The sequence below is a fragment of the Phycodurus eques genome, chromosome 8, assembly GCF_024500275.1.
Source record: "Phycodurus eques isolate BA_2022a chromosome 8, UOR_Pequ_1.1, whole genome shotgun sequence".
Classification (NCBI taxonomy): Eukaryota; Metazoa; Chordata; class Actinopteri; order Syngnathiformes; family Syngnathidae; genus Phycodurus; species Phycodurus eques.
Genome location: NC_084532.1, coordinates 26,785,702 through 26,802,764, shown reverse-complemented (window position 1 = coordinate 26,802,764; position 17,063 = coordinate 26,785,702). Strand labels below are relative to the sequence as shown.

General features: G+C 39.7%; 1 protein-coding gene across 3 annotated transcripts in view; it reads right to left on the bottom strand.

Moving 5' to 3' along the window:
• The window catches only part of tp63 (tumor protein p63), a 44,750-nt gene extending 33,219 nt beyond the window's left edge, over positions 1–11,531 (bottom strand). For 2 of the 3 annotated variants that reach the window (XM_061683226.1, XM_061683227.1), the window contains exon 1: positions 1,257–1,471. In XM_061683226.1, coding sequence (XP_061539210.1) covers positions 1,257–1,298 — 42 coding nt within the window. In that variant the 5' untranslated portion in view covers positions 1,299–1,471. Of the gene's footprint in view, positions 1–1,256; positions 1,472–9,973; positions 10,086–11,431 lie in introns of those variants that run through there. The other variant, XM_061683228.1, reaches the window with a different exon arrangement.
• Positions 11,532–17,063: the final 5,532 nt, after the last annotated feature.

Below are 17,063 nucleotides of genomic sequence, written 5' to 3'. Positions count from 1 at the left end.
AAGTACTTTTCTGCAGTTTTTAAGATCCTCGGATGGCAAATTCCCCCAAAGTTATGTTTTTCCAAAGTGTGGTTCATGTTGCCCAAAGAAATCAAAATGACATATACGAATCCAGTTTTAGCAAAAATAAAATAAACATCTTAGCAATAACTATTTATACTTTTTTTTTCTCTTACAGATTTACCCTTCCCCCCAAAATTCCTCGAATGGTAAACTTGTCGGGAAAAAAAAAACAAAGTTGTGTTTTTCAAGGTGTGGTTCACGTTGCCCAAAGAAAAGAAAATGATGTAGAAATTACACATCTCATCTTAGGCTGCAGCTGCTTTGACTCCAACAGAAGCTGCTTATGTAAAAATAAACATCCTAGTAATGACTTTTAAGGGATTTTCAAAATAGTCCCCCCCCCCAAAAAATTTTTTTCATAAAAAACACAGAAGTGAAAGAAGAAGTTAAACAAACAAACGGCAGCCACATAGAGTCCGACAGAAGCCATTAAGGTGAACTTTGACATTCTAGCAATGACTTTCAATTGATTTTCTCTAAATTGTTCCAGATTTTTTTTTTGGTAAAAAGTAGTTCATGGCGCCCAAAGAAATCAAAATGGCATTGACATGACACAAGAGTCCAGCTTACGTACAAAAGCTGCAGCGTTGAGTCTGACAGATGCAAAAAAAAAAAAAAAAAAAAAGGAAGATTTTGTCAATATTTTGGATTTGCAAAAAAAAAAAAAAATCTTTATGATGACAAAGAAATTAATGGAAGGTTAAGACATTATTATCCAATTGTAGAATAACAGAAAATGCATTGAATGAAAAAAGTGTGTTTTTGTTCCTTTTGAAAAGTTTGAAAAACGTCGTAAATTATCAACAATTGTCTTGAGATTTTTCCTGAACTTTTTTCTCTAAAATATTGTTCATCCAGAAGTACCAAAAACAAAAAGCATCATGCATGATCAACAGTTGTCACAAGATTTTCCCCAAAATATCTCAAAAATATTCCTCCTCCAGAAGTACCAAAACCGTCGTAAAGACTTTTGATGCTTAAAATTTAAACACGCAGCAGTTTACCCGCACATCCAGGTGTTTACATTCCACAGATGCTAACATTCCGATTCGTTTACAATTTCATTCACCAAATTCAACGACAAAAACAATTTAATAAATCACTTCAATCAATTTAAATCCCAATCCATCCAAAATTTGGACCATTTTTGGAGGGATCCCGCCAATATGAGGCCCCTTAAAATGAAAGCTTACCTCGCTGTAGGGCGTACTAGTGCCCGTCTCCAGGTACAACATGTTGGCGCTGAGATTGAGCAGGGCGGCTGCTGTTTGCTCCACCGGCTCCAGGATTCCCCCCTGAAAAATCTCTACTCGACGCGGGGCGCAAATGACGCGGAATTGGTGGTGGTGGTGATTGGGGGGTAGACGGGATGCTTAGTTAGCCACGTTGACGGGCGAGAAGAAGAAGGCAAAGCAGAAAAAGCTCCTACGGAATCCATGGGAGGGCTCTTATATACCTTGAAGGTGGTGGTGGTGGGGGGGGGGGGGGGGCGGGATCCAAGGAGGGAGGGGTGTAAGGTCTACCTGTGAGCTACCTGAGTCCACGCCCACCCCAGGAAGAAGAGGCAGCGGCTTCTTCAGGATCTCCTCAAGTACTTTTGTCCCAATGGGAGTGACAGAAAACCGGGAATTTTAACATCTCACATCAGATTTTACAGGTAGTGGTGCCTTGACTTACGAGCGCCCCAATTTAAGAGCTTCCCAGTTACGAACGAGCTTTCAGCTACGCCGCTGCTTGACTAAAGCGAAAAAAAAAAAAAAAAAAAAAGAATGGAGCAATTAAGGTAGTGTAATGTCCTCGCATGTGGGAAAGGAGAGCCACAGTCGCCGATACACTTTCGGCCACTTACGGAACGGGACATACAGTCAAACAGACACATGCAAAATGAATACACTCTCAAGGAGCTCCAGTAAACCAAAACTCAAGTCCATGAATACTAACCGGCCGACACGACTCCATCTCCTGATGTCACCCACTAACCCACGCCGCTTAAAGGCAACCATCCAACTCACGAATACGACAGCGCTACAGTAATTCCACTTTATAAAACAATTGATTGATGATTAATGGCATTTGATTTGATAGGAGTAAACTGAGTTCCAAACTTGGTCATGGAACAAATGTAACTTGTAAGTCAAGGTACCGCTGTACCTTGACTTCTGCTAGGCAGCAGAACGCTAACAAAATGATATGCTGGTAAAACAGACTGCTAATGTTAAAGCAGCCTATTGGAAATGGTGTTCTTATTTGCGGATGGGGAGGGGGGGGGGGGGGTGCCACACCTGGTGAGGACATGCAACAACTAACCAATAGAACAAGATGACGCTAACGTTTTAGCAGCTTTTTTATCCGACTTCTTCTGAAAGTGATACGTGACTAAAACAATCCACTAACGTTTGAGCTGACGTTTATTCTTCTAAAAATGCTAACAAAACAAACTGATAACATTTAAAGGGTCTTTTTAGATAATGTACTCGAAAAATTTTAACAAAATGATAAACCAATAAAACAAACTGATAACATTTAAGGACAATGTTCTTAAAACGGAATCCAACAAAACCAAACGAGTCCCGATCAATTGAAAAAGAAAGTCCGTTAAGGGCAATTGAGGGTCTTGAGACAGGGTAAGAACTGCAGCCGCCAGCTTTGTTAGCATACCAATACCCCCCCCCCCCCCCTCCCCAAGCAACATTATTCCAATTAAAGATATGATCATCATACAATGTGATACTATCAGATTATGATATGATTCACTCCACTTGCAAAACGATTCACTTCATGATGCAATTCACGCTAATTACGATATAACTTTCTCCAGTTCTGATAGGATTAAATCAAATTGGGAAAAAATTCCTTCCAATTATGATACAATTCAATCCAATTATAATATGATTCAGACCAAAGGCAATTTTATTTGATTTATTCTAAGTTCAAAAGGATTCACTCCAATTAAGATTTGATACGATTCACTTTTATTACGATACCATGCAATTCAATTACAAGCCTATTCATTCCAGTCACAATACAATTCATTTAAATTGAGATACTATTCACTCCGTTTGTGATGGATTCAATTATGATACGATATTTTGTGGTATTCTTTTAAAATGTACTTATTTTACGTCTAAATCTGAATATTTGTTTTATTGTTATTTTCATACCGTTACTTATTTGTATCTTGATGAACTGATTTATTTTTATTTTTTTTTTGAAATCCAAAAAACAAAACTCTGCGTGTAGGCAATTGAGCAACACTGTTTTCCTCACTAGCAAAATTTCCACTTACATTATTGTAATGTTCAAATGCTTCATCCGAACTAAGTTTGAGGCTTGGGGCCACTGTGCACATGCCGCTGAGTGTTGTTCTAACATAATTAGAAGTTTGTTTAGGTGGGCTAATGATCCCCCTCACGAGGCCGCAAGACACTTTAAAGTGTTGATCCGCTGACCCCCGCCCCAGTGGGCACCCCACCTCAGGCCGCGTAACGTAGGGTGTGGCTGCCGATTGGAGACGCTGACTGAGTGCAAGAGCTCATAGCTCAAGTCCTTCGAGACACGTTTTAATGCATTCTGATCAAAGGGCAACAGGGCACGCCTCCCCAAACAAGTTACGTAGAACATCCCACTGCTACGTAAAAATTTTATGCATCCTATTTTTTCATATTATTAATACATTTTTCAAGGGACCTGGGGATATTTTTATATTTGTTTCCTTATTTTATTTAGTATGTAATCACCCACACAATTTTTTATATTTTTATTAAATGTATTATATTAACAATATTCCACCTTTCACACACACACACACACACATATATATATATATATATATATATATATATATATACACATACAACCCCAATTCCAATGAAGTTGGGACGTTGTGTTAAACATAAATAAAAACAGAATACAATGATTTGCAAATCATGCTCAACCTATATTTAATTGAATACACTACAAAGACAAGATATTTAATGTTCAAACTGATAAACTTGATTGTTTTTAGCAAATACTCATTAACTTAGAATGTTATGGCTGCAACACGTTCCAAAAAAGCTGTGACAGGTGGCAAAAAAGACTGAGAACGTTGAGGAATGCTCATCAAACACCTGTTTGGAACATCCCACAGGTGAACAGGCTAATTGGGAACAGGTGGGTGCCATGATTGGGTAGAAAAGGAGCTTTCCTGAATTTCTCAGTCATTCACAAGCAAAGATGGGGCGAGGTTCACCTCTTTGTGAACAAGTGCGTGAGAAAATAGTCAAACAGTTTAAGGAAAATGTTATGGACGCAAAGTTCAAAAGCCAGCATCTGTGATGGTATGGGCTGCGTTAGTGCAAATGGCATGGGTAACTTACACATCTGTGAAGCCACCATTAATGCTGAAAGGTCCATACAGGTTTTGGAGAAACATATGCTGCCATCCAAGCGAGATCGTTTTCATGGAGGCCCCTGCTTATTTCAGCAAGACAATGCCAAACCACATTCTGCACGTGTTACAACAGTGTGGCTTCGTAGTAAAAGAGTGCGGATACTTGACTGGCCTACCTGCAGTCCAGACCTGTCTCCCATTGAAAATGTGTGGCGCATTACGAAGCGTAAAAGACGACAACAGAGACCCCTGACTGTTGAACAGCTGAAGCTGTACATCAAGCAAGAATGGGAAAGAATTCCTCCTACAAAGCTTCAACAATTCCCAAACGTTTATTGAATGTTGTTAAAAGAAAAGGTGGTGTAACACAGTGGTAAACATGACCCTGTCCCAGCTTTTTTGGAACGTCTTGCAGCCATAAAATTCTAAGTTAATGATCATTTGCTAAAAACAATGAATTTTATCAGTTTGAACATTAAATATCTTGTCTTTGTAGTGTATTCAATTAAATATAGGTTGAGCAGGATTTGCAAATCATTGTATTCTGTTTTTATTTGTTTAACACAACGTCCCAACTTCATTGGAATTGGGGTTGTATATATCTATATCTATATATCTATATATATAAATACACAGACGCAGTGGGTACGGAAAGTATTCAGACCCCCTTAAAATGTTCACTCTTTTTGTATATTGCAGCCATTTGCTAAAATCATGCAATCTTTTTTTGCCCACATTAACGTACACACAGCACCCCATATTGACAGAAAAAAAACGGAATTGTTGAAATTTTTGCAGATTTGTTCAAGAAAAACGTATATCTCACAGCCATAAGTATTCAGACCCTTTGCTCAGTATTTAGTACAAGCACCTTTTTGAGCTAATACAGCTATGAGTCTTTTTGGGAATGATGCAACATGTTTTTTACACCCGGGTTTGGGGATCATCTGCCATTCCTCCTCGCAGCTCCTCTCCAGTTCTGTCAGGTTGGATGGTGGACATAGGTGGGCAGCCATTTTCAGGTCTTTCCAGAGATGCTCAATTGGGTTTAAGTCAGGGCTCTGGCTGGGCCGTGACTGTTTCAAAAACAGGTCTCATCTATACAGGGGTGTGGCTTTCCTAATCAAGTCCAATCAGTATCATCAAAAACAGCTGGACTCCAATGAAGGTGTAGAACCATCTCAAGGATGATCAGAAGAAATAGACAGCGCCCGAGTTAAATATGAGTGTCACAGCAAAGGGTCTGAATACTCACGGGTGTGTGATATTTCAGTTTTTCTTTTTGAATAAATCAGCAAAGATTATGTTTTTTTTCTGTGAATATGGGGTGCTGTGTGTACATTAATGAGGAGGAAAATGAACTTAAATGATTGGAACAAATGGCTGCAATATAACAAAGAGAGAAAAATTTAAGGGGGTCTAAAAACTTTCCGTACCCACTGCATATACATATATACGTGTATGCTTGTGTGCGTGTGTGTGTGTGTGTGTGTGTGTTTATTTAACTTATATGAATAACCAAGAACATTTGTATATTTTTATTTAATTTATTACTCTCATACCATTCCAGGGACCAAGGATATTAAATTTTTATTTACATTTTGAAAATGTCGGTTATATTACTTGCACTATTTTGCTATGTCTTTCATTTATTTAATTATTGCAAATTTCAAAGGACCCAAAGATATTTCTTGATCATGTTCTTATATTAATGAAAAAAATATATATTTTTGCTTTTATTCTAGGAATATTGCACCTTACAAGAGACCAACGATATTTTTTGTTTTATAAAATGTATTTATTATTATTTGTATCTATTTAATTTAGTGTAATATTTACATAATTTAATGTAATGTATGTTTTTTTTTTACATTTGTATGTATTTATCATATTAATATAAGGACAAAATGCTTTAATAATAAGAATAATAATCATCATAATCATAATATCAATATTATAATATACTTAAAATACTTTTTGAGAGAGCCAAGGATAATGGCATATTCTAAAATGTGTATTTATTCAATTTATTATCAGTATTGCCCAAGGATAATTGTATATTTCTATATAAATTTTAAAATCGTATTAACATACTGTAATACTAACATTGTACATATTTTTTAAGTTAGCCATACGAATTTTCAATGGTAACACATACGTAATTTTCAGATTGGATATACCCTACTTTCTGGCGGTCTCGAATGCAGCATCATTGCTGTCCAATGAAATCCCGGCATCTCCAAAGATTTTTTATTTTATTTTTAGAATTTTTTAAAATGTGTTACTTTTTTTTTTTTTAATCTGAAAACCACTACGCCCCACCCAGAAGTAAAAAAAATAAATAAAATTAAAAAATATATATAAATACATCTACAACTTACTTTCACGCTTTTCATCGGACAGTGATTGGATGTACGTTAGCTCGGTTTAAATATATAACGATATACAGTACATATTATAAAAAGCGACTGTGGCTCAAAGGCGAAGACGAACCGGCTGGCGGGTGAACGCCAAACACAAGGATGAGACCGAAGAGAGGCTTTACCCACAGATTTTTTTTGTGTTTTTTTTAAACCTCCTTAAAGTGACCTGTCGCTTAAGTCATCCAGATTAGTTTAGTATCAGGTGTCTCTCACACACACACACACACACACACACACACACACACACGCACTTGCACGCACGCACGCACACGCCTGCTCTCAAGACATCCTACTTGCAGAAAGAATGTTAACTGTTCTCAGTTCATCGATGCTATCGTTAACACACGAACAGGCCGAAACCATTTGTTGAGCCCAGTTGCTAAGCAAAACAGCAGCACCTCCCGAGGCACTGTGGATTCTTTGGTAGTCGTTCCATTTTTTTGTTTTTGCTATTGTGCAAGGTTGCGTTTATCGTGAATACCTAGCAAGAGAAAAGTTAGCATTAATTATAAGAGGCAAAATTGGAAATTGTGCCCACTCGTGCTGTGTCGGTGCTGCCGTCTCGGCCCTTCGCTTTTCAAGGAAACAAAAGGCAAACTATGGACCGACTTTTACCGTCGAGGACTTGTGGAGCAGACAGGAAGGGCCAACACAAACACGTTACGGGATCCCCCTGCCCCCGACTGTCGACGGAACCACTCCGCGCCGTCGCCACCCAACACCCGCGCCCACTTTTTTCACCCCGATAGCCCACTGACTCAACACGCAGCTGATCCCTGCGTTATCAGTGTGTAAAATCAGCTGTTTGTGAGGCAGGATATAACGTTTCTCCGACCACTACATTCCTGGGTGTTATTCTACCCTCTGTTTGCATCCCCCTACCTTCCACCAGCACGCAACCACTACAGTCTTACGCGGGTGGAAGGTGAGAGGGGGGGTTGGGGAGACACCCACACTGATCGATGAGAGACGGGAGCGCTTGTGTTAAATTGTCGCCCTGCAGGTACAGGTGAGGGGGGTGGGGGGGAGAGGAATTTCAGATTAAACACCATACAAATAAGCTCCTCCGGGGCACTAAACACTGAGTTGACATTTAATGACTCGACGGAGGCACACCTCAAGGAGGTGGGAAAGTCGGTGTGGTGGGAGGGGGAGGGGGGGGGGGGGGCGCACCATCATCACCACCATTACTTTTCACCATTTCATTTTTGGACTTTGTGGATTACTTGGACAGTGGCGCCTTGAGATACGAGTGACTCGACCTGTCGTTCTGCCCTTGTTTTTTTTTTTTTTTTTTCTTTGACCTGCGAGCAAAAAATTGGGAGATGAGCGCTGAATGGTGCCAGCGAACTCCGCTTAAACTCACCACACAACAAGCAGCAAAGTTTGGCAGATGTTGAAATATTCTTCCAAAAGGTGGCTTCAAGCTGTTTAATGTCACTGCCAGCTGAATTTTAATGTCAAACTAAACGAAACAAAGAGAATTGCATGTTGCATATTTTAAACAACCACATAGCTTTGCCTCAAGTCAGTTTAGCTTAATGCTAACAAACAATACAAATTGCCATTAAGCAACATACTGCATGGAGACAGATAATCTAACAATTCTCACAAGCATAAATTCTTTATCATCTGCGAAGAACTAATATTACTGAAGAGGTTTGACTAGCTTCATGTATATCTATCATGTATATATGTCGGTACTTTACTGCCCCCAGGTGGCCAAGATGCACACACAGAAGGATCAGCACAATGTCCATTGAATTGAAGCAAATAAAAAAAAAAAAAAAAGCTTCATTCTTTACTTACCTATTTAATAATGTCATTACTTGATGCTTTTATAACATTCAGTATTAGAGTGCTCTATCTCTTGTTAAAAAAGACATTTTTTAAAATATCTTACTCTCTTTTTTTTTTTTTTTTTTTTAGGATGAAAGCGAGTCAAAAGTAATGCAGAAGTCGAGTAAGGCATTTCAATTCAGCTTATTACTTTCACATGAGAGCAACCAATAATACATAATATAGTTTGGAAGTGGTGGTGGAAGGCGGAGTGAGTGAATTGGGGCGGGGGTGTCAGGTCAGGGCCATCAATCATCAAGAGAGCACAACCCCTCCTTGAGGGAAGCAACATCACTCAGCTCCACAAACCAAATTTATATTTGCGACGTTTCCCAGCCTGCAGGCTTCCCAAAATGAGGGTTGCATTTTTGTATTTCCTGAGTGTCATGAGAGAAAAATAAAAATAAATACATAAATAAACGTATCCCCCAAAAGTCAATTTGGCCATGTCCAGGGGTCCTTCAAAAGACTACTAACTTATTGCAACCAAATTGGAACTAATTGTTGACGCTTAATTGTGAAACACGTGCGTTTTTGTCGCACTGTGTGGGCGGAGCATGGCGGTGAAGTCCGATGAGTCGCCGTGTGTCATCGTGAGCTAAAAGCATCTCGACTGTCGTTTGTTGAAAAGGGAAAGGAAACTTTTCAAAGCACATCGTCAGCAACATAAATGATGCCCCGCCCCTAGCACCACCGCTACCACCCTCAGGGAGTCGGCAGGGGTCAAAGGGCACCTTGAGATCATATCAGCGAACCCTCCCAGACAACATCTGTTGATAACGCCACTCGTGAAGCTGCTCTGCATCAAAGTCCGTCCCGGGGAAATTCCATTGTTGCGAGGAGAATGTCGGACGACTTGACGACCGCAAACCGGAAGTCCCGACCGCTTAAAGCGAAAGTCACCTGCAGCTCATTTGATTTCACGGCCACCAAACTCGAAACTTGTCATCGGAAATAGCAAAGTTTGATATAGTCGCTGACCGGGGAAAACACCAGTGTCCTCAAACGTTGATGTGATACTTCCACATTCCGACAAAGTTGTTGTAGCCCCTTTCACCCCAAAAAAATAACAATTGCCTCAAACAAAAAGCCATTTTAAACCCCAAAAAACGGGTGACGCTAGCTCGATTCCGACTCATTCAGAAAGCCAAATGCTAATCCTTTCGGAAATAATGCATTTTTTTTTTTGGGGTTTATGCAAGGTCATCAAACACAAACTCATTATTAAGTTATTATATTTGTTTTCAATCCGTGAGAACAAAGCGATATTACTCACAGCTAGCGTGTCGTCGGGCTCGCGCATGGTGATGCAGTCCATGCTGATCTGGATCGTGTTCCCCGCCGAGACGTGAGGGGGACCCTCGCCGAACACTGAATGTATGGACGAGCTGACGTACAAAAGAAGAAGAAGAGGAAGACGAAGAGGAGGAGGAGGAGGAAGAAGAAGACAATGAGATGACAAAGGGTACCAGCTTTCGGTACGACGCGGGATCAACCGATCACTTAATTGCTAAATTTATTTGTAAACAGGTCCAGGTTTACAGATGTAAAAGTTGAAATAGTCGTACAAGTGTTTGTGTGCTGGCTGCTTTTTCATGTTTCTGTTGAACCCCTAGGGGCGCAGCCAGAAATTATTCCGTGGGGTGGCCAACATTTTTCTTCAAAGGGGGTTAGGAGGGCACCATATAGCTACGCCCCTGCTTTTGAATTTTGACTGACTAGTGCCACCAAAAAGTACAATTTAAAAAATACAAATAAAAAAAAATCACTGAACTGAAATAAAATGAATAACAAACTTAATAAAAGAAAGTTACATATAAAATAAATGATGATAAAAAAAAGAATGAAATCAAAAAGAAATAAAATCAAAACTAGCTATAGAAAAGTAAAACATTACTTAAAAATTAAGTAAAAGTAATAGAAAAATAATACATAAATAAGATGAATAAAGAATAAAATATGAAAAACAAAATAAATCAAACAATACTCTTTATACATAATACTCTTCATGTATAAAATTTAGATTAAAATATCATGTTTGAAATAATTAAACTTGGGAAAGTTAGATTAAAATAGGAAAGCAAATTAATTAAGTGTTTGCGACCTGGCTGCACTAGTAATTCAAGTAAAAAAGTAGCAGTAAAAAAAGTTAAAATAAAAGTAGCTGCTGCAGTATTCCCCAGCTTTTACTAACGCAAATGCCACACTTAAAATATTGATAATCGACGATGGTAATAATTCAAACCGTAAACATACCACAAAGTATGATCCCTAAACATGTAAACATTATTTCAAACTCATCTTACAACACTCCCCTTCAAAATAAATTTGACAGATGATTTGATTAAAAAACATATATATATATATATATATATATATATATATATATTGTGTGTACATGCATACAGTATGTAGTAAAGACTCTTAGTCATTTCCACTAACAACCCAGGCTAATTTTGGTTCCTGCTTGACATACAAAGCGTGTCTCTCAGTCGAGATGGATGACTTCAACACACTTCCTTGACACCAATTAGTGAACTACTTTCCGGTTTAGACAGGGCTCTGGGGCCATCTTGTGGCATTTGAGAAAGAGCGCAAACAACAGAAAAGAGTGAATTTGTGAATAGTGAACCGCGAATATGCGAGGTATGTGTTTGGAGGGTCCACTGCATGGAATTTGGATTTAGGCCGTAATATCGCCGTAATGAGAGAAGTGGACGTCGGTTGCACTCACTGGTCCAGCATGTCAAAGAGCTGGTTGAAGACGTCCTGGCTGAAGATCTCGGCGGTGGGCGCTGCCGGACCGTGGGACGAGGCGGCGAGGAAGGGGCCGTCCCTCCGCTCCCTGAGTCTGCGGGAACACCAGAAGGCACCATCAAGCAAAATCACCTGCAGTCAGACGCGTCGGATTTCAAAATAAAAGGGGAATAAGCCGCCGCCGCGTCAGGACACTTCCAGGATGCCACCCAGCCAGCCGCTCGGCCATTGTGAAAATTTGCCGTGCACATAAAGGGGATCGCGGGCTGAAAGGTGACACCTGCTTCACAGCTCACGCCGCCATTGTCGACGCTCAAGTGGCGCACGCTCACATCCCTCCCCAGACACGCGGAATCCCCCCCACCGCCACCGACAAGCACTAAATAGCACCACCGCCGCAACACCCCCCACCGCTGTGACTTGCGCTATGAGTACAGATGGACGGGCAACGCGGCGCGCAAACTATTTCGAGGGCCGCTGGAATTCCCCTGACGGTGTCAACAATCACATGCAGATTACACGGAATATAATATGCCGTGTGCATAGTAAAAAAAAATACAAAAATTGAGTGGGTCTTTTGGATTTCGATTTGACCAATACACCCAAAAAAGAATTCTTAAATACAAAGTTTTATTAAAAAAAAAAAAAAAAATCAATTATTTAAAAAAATATATATACTGAATAAAAGATTAGATTCAATTGCAAATACATTTTGATCAAATAATATGAATACAAATATGCATAAAAATGAAAAAAAAATACATATGCAAATCAATTACTAATGAATAAAATGAATCATAAAATACCGTGACACAATAACTTAAAATAATGAAATGAATGTAACAAAAAGGAAAAATACAACAAAGTCAAAAATAAATGCAATTAAAACTAAACTAAAATAAAATAAATAAATAAAGCATGAAGTAGTTCGTTACAATGTACATAAAAAACAGGAAATAAATTGATTTAAAAGCGAAAAACTAAAATGAAATGAAAACAAAAATAAATACAAAGATAAAAGTTAAAAACAAATTAACAATAATAAAAACAACAACAAAATAAATACACATTTAATATATGATACATTTGGGAATAGAGTTAAATGAAAATAAACAAAAAGATATGATTAAATTAAAACAAAAATAAATAAAAACAACTGTGGAGCTGATTTACCAGCAAAAAGCCCTGAGTGGAAACTGAGACAAATGAACCACTACACTATCAGAATAAAAGAAAAATAAGAATGAAATATAAATGAAATAAAAGCACTTCTGTGCCAATCAAATTCGAAATGCCCCAAAAATACCCTTCAAAAAGATTCTATGAAGAAACATTCAGGCAACAAAACAAAGTGTAGCAATGATGGAGGACGGTGAGGTGGAGTCAGAGGGGGGAGGGAATGGGGAGACTGGGGGTCCTGCTGAACCTGCTGACCTTTGCCAGGTCAAAGTCCATCGCATACAATTTGCCCCAGGGCCATCTAGAAAAATCTCCGCGCCTCTCTTTTGGATTTGGATTGACCAGTTAAAAATATGATTAACTAATACATGAACTATTAAGTACACATGGCACAAATTCTGTACAGTTGGTTACAATCTTTTGGACAAGTCTGTCTTTGAAGGACCCCTACAAATGACCCAAAACCAGAAAACGTCTGCTTCAAACCAGCGTGGCGGACTTCCTCTGTCTTTTTAGGCATGGCCTCTTGAGACTTTTATCCCCACCCCCGAGTCTACTCATGATGGACATCCCTACCAAATTTGACGTTAAGTCAAACTGGCTTCAGGGGGCTGAATTTTCAAAATTGCGTTGTTATAAGAGCTTCCTGTTTTATGGCGAGTCATCAAACTTTGTTGCCGTGCAGTGCCCACTGACAGTCACGAAATGATAATTCAAATTCTAATTCTTTGAAATATGGTAGGAATTGGGCAAAATAACTTTGATTAGTCTGTTTTTTTTTGTTTTGTTTTGTTTTTTTGTGTGTGTTTTTTTAAGGCAATAGATCCTAAAATGGTCAAATTGACTAAATGGCTCCATCGAACCAGGGCAGACTTTTCTGGGCTCTATTTTTTGCAAACTGCGCACCTGCACTTGAGTGTAAAAACTTGTGCATCTTAATTTTCGTGCAAGGCTAGAAAATACAGCCCTCTGTGTCTTTTTGGGCATGGCTTCTTGAGACTTTCTTGTGCGTCTACTCATGATAAACATGCCTACCAAATTTCTTGTTGCTAAGTAAAACTGGCCTCGGGGGCTGAATTATTAAAATTTAGATGTTAGAGTATCCTGTTCTATGGCTAGTCATGGACAACCCATCCATCCATCCATTTTCTGAGCCGCTTCTCCTCACGAGGGTCGCGGGCGTACTGGAGCCAATCCGAGCTGTCATCGGGCAGGAGGCGGGGTACACCCTGAACTGGTTGCCAGCCAATCGCAGGGCACATACAAACGAACAACCATTCGCACTCACAGTCACGCCTACGGGCAATTTTAGAGTCTCCAATTAATGCATGTTTTTGGGATGTGGGAGGAAACCGGAGCCTACCAAATTTCATGTTGCTGAGTAAAAATGGTTACGGGGGCTGAGTTTCCAAAAATCCAAAAGCCAATTTCGGGAGCAAAGTCTGCCCCTAATGACGAGAATTAGCGTTATTTTGAAGTGTTTGAAACAGGTAGAGGGAGTCAAGTGACGGATGTCTTTTGTTTGTCTGGGTGCGGGTGTCCCGTTTCCTCAGCCGGCCCGAGGCGAAGGCTGTCCGGCCTCTACTTAAAGACCTCCAGACGGGGGGCCGGTTCAGAGGTCAACTCTAAAAACAGGGCCGGCCCATTGTCTGCGATGAAAATGCAATCAAAACAAACAGAGTTCTCCCTGCTTCTCCAGTGTCCTTATTAATCACTTGTTCAAAGATGTCAGGGCCCCCCAAGCCACCCTCAAAAAGGACAACATGACGGCCAAACAAAAGAAAGCCGCTAGTTTCTCCCGCACTTATCCCCTGACTCCTGCCGCACAAGTGAAACAGTCTAGAGTCAAATCCTCTCTTCAGGTTTGGAATGCAAAAGACAACGCGAAGACAGACTCGGATGACCAACAAGACACTTTCATACATGACGCACTAGGGGTTGAACGGACTTGTCGGCTTTACCACTACGCAACGACGATTATAGCTCGACGTTGATTCGTTGCCAGTCACGTGTTTTGGCATTAACAGCACGGACGTCGAAACTAGGAGCGCCTCAAGCGCGTGGAAATATTTTACCCAAAAATTAGGACGTCTATGCTCTAACGTTAGCTGACAAACAGCCGAAACGCTTCATGTCAGCCGTCAACGAATTCAGACATCCTGGAGCGTCGGCTTGGACGACAAAACAAAGACAATTACCTCTTTATTGGGAAATTGAGCAGTTAATGTCGCCAACAACTAACAACAAGTGTTTGGCTCAAACCTTCATCCCGCACAGACGCACGGGCAAGATCTTCCTCCTTCAAGTCGCCCCCCACCCGACTCACCCATCCAATCACAAATCACAATCTGACACCTTCATAGTTGGATCTTATTCAACTCCACAACCAAAGCAAAAAAAAACAAACAAAAAAAAGAATACAATAAAAAAAAAAACAATACAATGGTCTTCATTCTCTTAACAATATTTGTTTGTTTTAAAAAATAGTTTTTCTGCCTGCCTACTTTTATTCCATAGCACAGTACTAACTTTTCTTTCTTGAAGAATGACTTTTTAAAATTCTTTTTTTCTCTGACTACTAACGCTTTTTTTCCCCCCTCATACTGTAATAGTGAAACATGATACTCATAACATGAGTTTTCTCAAAAATGGACAAATGCACACACAACTTCCTAGTGAAGGTACGAACAAGTGATAAACAGAACAGCCTGCCAGAACATTCATACATCTATCTTCAATGGTTTATTGCTTTTAATTTTTCTTCTTTTTTAATTAGTCCTACAATATTAACAGATAATAATGCATGCCAAAAGAGTAAAAGAATAAGAGTCACATTTATTTATTTTTTTCTTTATTACTATTTTTTTTTGCAACTTTGTTGTTTATGTGCTACAATTTAACAGCTAAAATTTGACACCGTCCTAAGACACTGGCAAAAATGTGCTCCGCATGGCAATGTTATCCGCCTACACTTACAAACCCTCTAAAAGCACCAAAACTGTGATTTTGTTCGAAACAATTTTTGGGAAATGTGTGCTTCAATTTTTTATATAATTTAAACAGGTAACATTTAACCTTGTGCGAGCTACTAGCAATAAGTCGTCCGCATGGCAACACTGACATACAAACCCTCGAAAAGCATCACATTTTTATTTTTGTTGTTGTTGTTTTTAGTTTGGTTTTCATTATATGTTGAATTTGTGTTACAATTTTACATCTGGCTAAAACACGGATTAAAAAAAAAGAAAAAAAAAGGTGCTTCGCATGGTCCATCTAAAGGCATCAAAATAATTTTTTAAACAACTTTTTCAAAAAATGTGTGCGTTCATTTTTTTTATATTTAATTTAAACGCTGACATACAAACAATCTGGGCTACAAATTTAACAGCTAACGCTAACCAGCTCCTGCTGAAACACTGGCAAAAAAACAAAAAAAAAGTCATCAGTATGGCAACACTGACATACACAAACCCTGTAAAAGCGTGATTTTGCTATTATTTTCCTAGTGTACAACATTTGTTTCATTTAAACTCCCATTTTAACAGGTCCCATTGAGTAACGTTCAAAATCGGTCCGCGTGGCCACGACAGCCGCTTGATGGCACCTAACACGTGCGTTTCCGCTTGTCCGGCCGTCGCGCTGCACGCTTAAAAATACATCCCGAACGCGGCGGCAGCTGAGGGAGCAGGCGGACGCAACTGTTGCCGGGTGGCTTTTGGAGGGGGGATTCCCGACTACCTTCAATGTCTTTAACATTGAAAAACCTCGGTCAATTAGTCTGCGCTACGATAGCCGTGTTAGCATCACTCACACGCCTTACTTACCGGTGAAAGGGAAAATCGGGGTAGTACTGCACAGCCGCGTAGGGCGAATTCATGCTGTCATGCCAGATGGACAAAGGTATTAAAAGGTTCTACTAGCACCGCATCAAGACCAACCAAAGTGCGAGAACTGCTTCAAGAAAAAATATCACTATAAATAGAAATCATCAGCATTAAAGTGCCTGAGGGTACAGTGCAGAGTGGCAAGTGTTGTGAGATGTGTTTTGAATTTAGGCATTTTGGCTTCATAAGAGGGAGGGGCTTGATTGGGCACCACGACCAATCGGTGGCTACGCTGGTGTGTGCCGCATATTACTCGCAAAACACACAGTTGCTAGGATATACGTGTCATACCAAGTTGACCCTGTTGCCCTAACACACGCGCGCGCGCGAACACACACACACACACGATACCCCTGTCAGTGCCTGTTTGTCGTTGTTGTTTGTCTGCCTTAAGCGTATAATGTTTATTTAAATATGACACAATAAAAACTGTCGTGATTGTCGTTTGTTCTCATTGTATTTTAAGCGCGTGGTGATCAAACCTTATCCAACGCAGTACCCAGACTGACCTGTGAGAGGCAGCGATGTGCCGCACACTACAGGAAA